We start from the raw sequence: 7,500 nt of genomic DNA on the forward strand, positions 1-7,500 counted from the left end.
ACAGGTATCTGCAGTGCGGTGTGGATGTGGTGTGTATGGGAGATCTGTGCTGTGGGAGAGGGGGTAAAAAGGCTAGGTCAGGTTAGGGGTGTAGCGGGCGTTGTGGGGCTGACTCTCAGTAGCGGGGATGAGATGTCATTGACATTTGAGGCTGGGTGGGGCGGTGGCAGGATAAGGTCACCATGAGTACATTAGAGCTGAGAAATTGACAATCAGGCCTGACAAGCAGGGAAGGTGGCACCCCTCCTTAATGTGCCTAATGGCCTCGCGTATGAATTGCCACCTGCCGGCCAGCACAGGCTCTGGGGGGGGAGGGTTCAGAGACTGCGTGATGGTTAGGGACCCTTCCAGGAGGCACATTACAGCAATTCATCAGAAGTATGGCTGCAGAATACGGAATGCAGGGGAGCTAAATGGAATATGGAATGTGATGAGTTGGGCTAAATGAAACGTGGCTGGGGATGTGCTGGAATTAAATGGAATATTCTTCTGAGATGCATCAGGTTTAGGTTGTATTAGTACATGCATAGGCTGTGGATGCATGTGCTCTGTCATATGTTGTTAGGCTTTGAGCTCAGACGAGAGGGGGGAAAGAGACAGCATGGGTAGGTGAGGTGTGGTGTGGTGTGTGAGGAGAGAGGAAAGAGGGAGAGTGAAAATGAAAATGAAAGGATGGATGAAGTGAGATAGCAGGACTCTCCGGAGACGGAGAGATGAGGGGAGAGGGAGTAAAAGAGAGAGCAGATGCTCTTCTGCCTCTTCTAATCTCTGACAGAGAGCCTGAGAGCTCCAACATATACAGACACCCAGCATCTAGTCTAAACACTGCTACAAACACATACAGGCACACTGCATCTAGTCTAAACACTGCTACAAACACACAGGCTTTCAGCATCTAGTCTAAACACTGCTACAAAATACAGACACCCTGCATCTAGTCTACACACTGCTTCAAAACACATACAGGCACCCTGCATCTAGTCTAAACACTGCTACAAACACATACAGGCACACTGCATCTAGTCTAAACACTGCTACAAACACACAGGCTTTCAGCATCTAGTCTAAACACTGCTACAAAATACAGACACCCTGCATCTAGTCTACACACTGCTTCAAAACACATACAGGCACCCTGCATCTAGTCTAAACACTGCTACAAACACATACAGGCACCCTGCATCTAGTCTAAACACTGCTACAAACACATACAGGCTCCCTGCATCTAGTCTAAACGCTGCTACAAACACATACAGGCACACTGCATCTAGTCTAAACACTGCTACAAACACACAGGCTTTCAGCATCTAGTCTAAACACTGCTACAAAATACAGACACCCTGCATCTAGTCTACACACTGCTTCAAAACACATACAGGCACCCTGCATCTAGTCTAAACACTGCTACAAACACATACAGGCACCCTGCATCTAGTCTAAACACTGCTACAAACACATACAGGCTCCCTGCATCTAGTCTAAACGCTGCTACAAACACATACAGGCACACTGCATCTAGTCTAAACACTGCTACAAACACATACAGGCACCCTGCATCTAGTCTAAACACTGCTACAAACACATACAGGCACCCTGCATCTAGTCTAAACACTGCTACAAACACATACAGGCACACTGCATCTAGTCTAAACACTGCTACAAACACATACAGGCACACTGCATCTAGTCTAAACACTGCTACAAACATACAGGCACCCAGCATCATTTGTGAAAAGGCAGCATAGTCATGTCAACCTGATATAATGAATAGAGGAAGAACATATATGTATGTCCAGTACACATGAAGGGACAAGAACTGTTTGTTTGTATGTGTGTGTGTGTGTGTGTGTGTGTGTGTGTGTGTGTTTAGTGCATTTTGAATGAGAGTCTAAGTTGAAACATATATGTATAGGTTTATGTACTTGTGCACATGTGAGCTTGTGATTTGTGTGTGTGTGTGTGTGTGTGTGTGCGGGCTTGTGTGTGTGTGTTGAATGTGTGTGTGTGAGTGCACACGTGTGAGACAGAGGAGTGCTAAGTGAAACAGAGAGGAGACAGAGAGTGTGAAAGACGAGTGTGTGTGAGCATTAGGATCTCTAGGCTCCAGTGTTTCTTGTGTCTCGTGTGTTTGAGTGTTTAATTGCTTCTCTCCGCAGAGGTCAAGTAAAGGTCACTTGAGTGTGTTTGTCTTGCCTGCTCTCTGCACCACTAAGTCACCCCACTGTCTGAACCCCGCAAATGAATTCCCTCCGCTCAATTTATCCCCTAATGTGGCATGGCAAATTAAAGTAAACAGCGCCGCTTTATTAATGACCCAATGACACCCTTTGTCTTCCCTGATTAATGGCCTCCACCACACAATCCTTCGCTTTTTCTATTAGTCTGTCTTCTTATCTTCACTGTCCTCATTTCTCTCTTTCTCGCCCGATGTCATTTATCCTATCTAAATGTTCTCTTTTCTTCGATTTGTTCCTACATTTCTCTGTCGGCTCACTGTATTCGTGGTACTTCTCTGTGAGAAACATTAACTTGAAACTTTACTTTGATCTTAGTGAGACATTTTTGTCACCTGACTTCTGCTGCATTAGGTTGATATACTCTCTCTCTCTCTCTCCCTCCCTCTCCCTCTCCCTCTCTCTCTCTCTCTCTCTGTCTCTTCCTCCACCCATCCACAGGGCGAGTGTTTGCAGAAGTGTCAACACATGTTCATCGTGGAGACGGTGTGCGTGGCCTGGTTCTCCCTGGAGTGGGTGCTGCGCTTCGTCCAGGCGCACAGCAAGCTGCAGTTTCTGCGAGGGCCGCTCAACATCATCGACGCCATGGCCATCCTGCCCTACTACGTGTCCCTGATCGTGAACGAGGACGACCCGAGCGAGGACGAGGGCGCCGCGGGCGGCAGGGGCTACCTGGACAAGCTGGGCCTGGTGCTTCGCATCCTGCGGGCCCTGCGGATCCTCTACGTGATGCGGCTGGCGCGCCACTCGCTGGGCCTGCAGACGCTGGGGCTGACGGTGCGGCGGAGCACGCGGGAGTTTGGCCTGCTGCTGCTCTTCCTGTGCGTGGCCGTTACACTCTTCTCGCCGCTGGTGCACCTGGCCGAGAGCGAGCTGAGCGCCGCGGGCGCGCAGGACTTCAGCAGCATCCCCGCCTCCTACTGGTGGGCCATCATCTCCATGACGACGGTGGGCTACGGCGACATGGTGCCGCGCAGCATCCCCGGCCAGGTGGTGGCGCTCAGCAGCATCCTGAGCGGCATCCTCATCATGGCCTTCCCGGCGACCTCCATCTTCCACATGTTCTCCCGCTCGTACCAGGAGCTCAAGGCCGAGAACGACCGCCTGCTCAAGGAGGAGTTTGCTGCTGCTGCCGCCGCCGCCGCCTCCGCCTCCGATCTGGACGGGGAGGGGGGAGGAGGCGAGGAACTCGACTACCCCCTGCCAGGGTTATCCGCCACCCCGGAGACAGACACCCCCGGGGCCATGGAGAACCTCTCGCTGCTGGGCAACAGAGCGGAGCGCTCGGGGAACAACCTGCACAACCTCCCAGCCAGCGCCTTCTAAGGTCGGGTGGAGGTCAGGCGGAGGTCGTGAGGCTCAGACATTAAAGAAACTGAGAGAATAATCCCCCAGGCAGCTCCACGGTCAACCCCAACACACACACACACACACACACACACACACACACACACACACACACACACACACACACACACACACACACACACACACACACACCTGATCCCTGGAGGGTCTGAGACAGATGGACCCCTTCCTCACCTGCACTGTCCATGTCTTCCACACTTACCCTCTGAGATCAAAGAGCCCAAATGAAAAGGCTCTCCTCATTCCCACTTACTCAAGGACACTAGACTGAAAGGCAAAGAAATAAGCAATAATTTAACGCTCAACCAAGTTCTTGTAAAACTGAGGGCACGAGATTGGTTTTTGACCGAGAATGAACCCCTTTAAGGAGTTGTGACACCAAACAGCTTCCAATTCTCACCTTTGCTTTGATCTAGGAGATGTTATCACCGGATGTAGGTGACGCACACACCTTTGCATTGATCTAGGAGATGCTATCACCGGATGTAGGTGAAGCACACACACCTTTGCATTGATCTAGGAGGTGCTATCACCGGATGTAGGTGAAGCACACACCTTTGCATTGATCTAGGAGACGTTATCACCGGATGTAGGTGACGCACATACCCCACTCCCCCTTGCTTGTTAACAGGTTCGAACAGGTTAACGGACCTGGCATGGTTTCCTTGATTGCTGTTCCTAAAGCTCCCGCTCTCTTACATAAAGCCCCCAGACAGCGAGGTCATGGTGTGACTGCAGGCTTCTTCATCTTCTCAATCTGAGAGAGGGAACACATTTAATTGAGTGAACGTTGCGAGACCCTGGAGGAGGAAAAAAAAATAAAAGCACTCATAATCTCAAGGTTGCTGTTGTTTTTGCACTTGTCTGGCACGCAGGACTTTAATCCCGCAATGAGGTTGCTTACACACAGGCATGCACTCACACACACACACACACACACACACACACACACACACACACACACACACACACACACAGAGACACACACACACACACACACACACACACACACTCACACACTCGCACACATACAGATAGGGTTTGAGTCTTGGTCTATTATCTAAGTCTCTTCACTGGTATTCTCAGTTTTCCCCCTAGCTTTAAATCTATAACCCACACCACTAACCCCAAGTATACTGTTTCACGAGGCACTCTACCTCTCTCTCTCGCTCTCTCTCTATCTCACGCACACACTGGAAGGGGGGGGGGGTTAAGTGGTGTTGCTTGATGGTAAATAATGACCACATGAACTATCTGAAGGAGAAATCCATACACCTCTGGAGGTCGACGAGATCCCGTCTTCACCACTAGGTCATCACTTCTCCACATCTCTCTCCTCACACACAATATTCCTCTCGGTATCTCCTCTCCATTGAATCTGTTCTCCCCTTTCTCTGTGTATGTCTATGCATGTGTAGTATACTGTAGTGTAGTATGCATGTGTAGTATACTGTATCTCTAACTCTAACTATACCCTTCTGTGCCACCTGAAGCCTAATTCATAAACCGTAGTTCAGAGTCATAGCTCAACAACAAATGACGTCAAAGAGACAAACTTTGTGTCTACTAGGGTGCTTGTCGCATTCATCAAAACATTTGAAAAGGCGCAGATCAGGATTCAAATTTTTTGTCTCTTTTTGTCTCCCTATTTTAATGTAAGGTCTTTAATGGTAAGAGACCACACAGGGATTGATAATGAGCGTTATTTAACATTAAATTACAATGTCACATATGGCAGACACCTTCAGATATGAGAGACCCCCTCAGATTTTTGACTTTGTTGCTTTCATGGGAGCTAGTCCTCACTCTATGGGAGCTCGGCTCCCTCTGGCTCCCACGTAATTCGAACACTGGCGCAGATGTTGTTGCACGCTCTGATTAGATAGCAACTCAAAGTTCAGAGTGTTGCCGTGGTCACGGAGTGCAGCCAAAAAACTGCTTCTCCTCCATCTCCCTCGTCTGTTGAACAAGAAGGAATTCCCCACTCTCTACCCTTGACATATTTACCCGTCTCACACTCCACCTTCTGATTTCTCTCTTCTTCAGCAGCATTAACTCTGATATGTCCTCTAAATCTCTCAAACGTGCCTTGCATGGATGTATCACTATATTGATTACGTTTTGAAATTCGATGTAATATTAGAAAATGTAAGCAAGCAAAGTTGTCATAGAAACTACAAATGATGTTCTATTCTGACAATTTGTCTCTGGCGCAGGACTGTGAAAGCCTACAGCGCCGCAACATCAATCGACCACAAACTTTACTGTCGAGCTACACTTGATTCCTGTACTATGAATTGGTCATTAGTCTCTCTCACCCCATCTCTCCCAGTATCCTTTTCTCCTTCTCGACCTTTGCCCTCTTCTATCCTCCCAATTTATTCTGTGCTTATCTTTCTCCTAGCTGGGTCTCTTGTCGGTGTTCAGCCCCTGGTTTTGCCTCTTCTCAGTCCCCGTCGTATTAGATCACAGAAGCTGCTTCATATCTGGCCCAGCACCCCGAGAGACTGGATGGAGGGAGGGAGAGAGAGAGAGAGAGAGAAGGAGGGAGAGAGAGAGAGAGAGAAGGATAGAAGCAAGGAAGAGATAGAGGGAAAAAGGAAGGGAAAGAGAGAGAGATGGATAGAGGCAAGAGATAGAGGGAGAGAGAGAGAGAGGGAGGGAGAGAGAAATACAGGGAGGGAGCATGAAAGAGAGAGAGAGGGATAAAGGCAAGGAGGGAGGAAGAGATAGAGGGAGGAAGGGAGGGAGGAAGGGAAAGGGAAGGAGGGAGGAAGAGAGAGGGAGGGAGAGAGAGATAGAGGAAGGGAGAAAGAGGTGGATAGAAGGAGAAAAGAGATAAAGGAACGGAGAGGCAGATCGTGAGAGGCAGTAGGTGAAAGACGGAAAAGGAGATGTCACAGAGGCCGGCTAGCCTCAGATGAGGTCCCAGATGTGGCTCTAATCCTGACAGGAGATGGAATTAAGCTGCCATTCACGGAAAAAGAACAGCTGCACTGCTTAGCCAACATCTCACATATTTTCCACGGATTGTTAGTCCAATCAGCTCCACCCAGTTCCATCAGACTGGTCCGGATGGTGGGTGCTCCTGCCCTCTGAAGTCTTTGTGTAATGCCCTCGTCACGACAACACAATGACATATGACCAGACAGACAGACAGACAGACAGTTAGTGTAGTAGACAGACTTTAGTGATTACTTTAAAGCAGTGGTGTAAACATCTGGCGAGATCATTAAAATGCAGAATGACTACTTTCTGATCTCACCTTGGGTTGACCTTGGTTAATTTAAGACATTACTGCCTTCTCAATGAGAGGGAAGTACTTTGGCATGCTCTAGCAGATATGATGGCAATTTCATTATGGGTTGACCACCTTTACATTGCTGGTATACAGGCGGCGGTGTCCATCCATACAGCCAACCACAGAGCTTCTGCATAATATGTCACAGCGGCCATCATAGTTCACTCTCTCTTAATAGCTTTATGGGTCATTAAGCTCGCGCTGGGTTGGTGGCTACTACTCCACACTGCAATCATCTCAGCCATAAAGATGCTTTTAGCAGTGACGCTCGATGAGGAATCACTCGATAAGCCCACTGGAGATGCGCTAACAGTGCGCGTCAGCGCCCATGATTTACACCGGGAGAGCTGTCGCGGTGACGCCCACTGGCCCATCCGACAGCTCCCCGGGTGGGCAGGAGGAGAGAGAGGAGTCGGTCCATCAGCCAGGAGCTTCACCAATGGTTGGTCTGCATGGAGGTGTGAGGTGAAATATAACACTGGGTGACTAACGCTGGGGAAGCTCTGGGTGACGTGACACAAGGGTGGACATTTTGCGGGCTTTGGCTGCCGGTCAATGTCACTGGCACCGATAAGCCAGTTAGGTCAGTGTTTTGTA

At 49.2% G+C, this 7,500-nt stretch overlaps 1 protein-coding gene across 1 annotated transcript in view; it reads left to right on the top strand.

Annotated features, from left to right (window-relative positions):
• kcng4a (potassium voltage-gated channel, subfamily G, member 4a) overlaps window positions 1–4,442 on the top strand; it is a 22,290-nt gene extending 17,848 nt beyond the window's left edge. The window contains exon 3 of the mRNA XM_012842477.3: window positions 2,676–4,442. Within this exon, the coding sequence (XP_012697931.1) occupies window positions 2,676–3,560 (885 nt within the window). The 3' untranslated portion in view covers window positions 3,561–4,442. The remainder of the gene's footprint in view (window positions 1–2,675) is intronic.
• Window positions 4,443–7,500: the final 3,058 nt, after the last annotated feature.

The sequence above is a fragment of the Clupea harengus genome, chromosome 3, assembly GCF_900700415.2.
Source record: "Clupea harengus chromosome 3, Ch_v2.0.2, whole genome shotgun sequence".
NCBI classification, from domain to species: Eukaryota; Metazoa; Chordata; class Actinopteri; order Clupeiformes; family Clupeidae; genus Clupea; species Clupea harengus.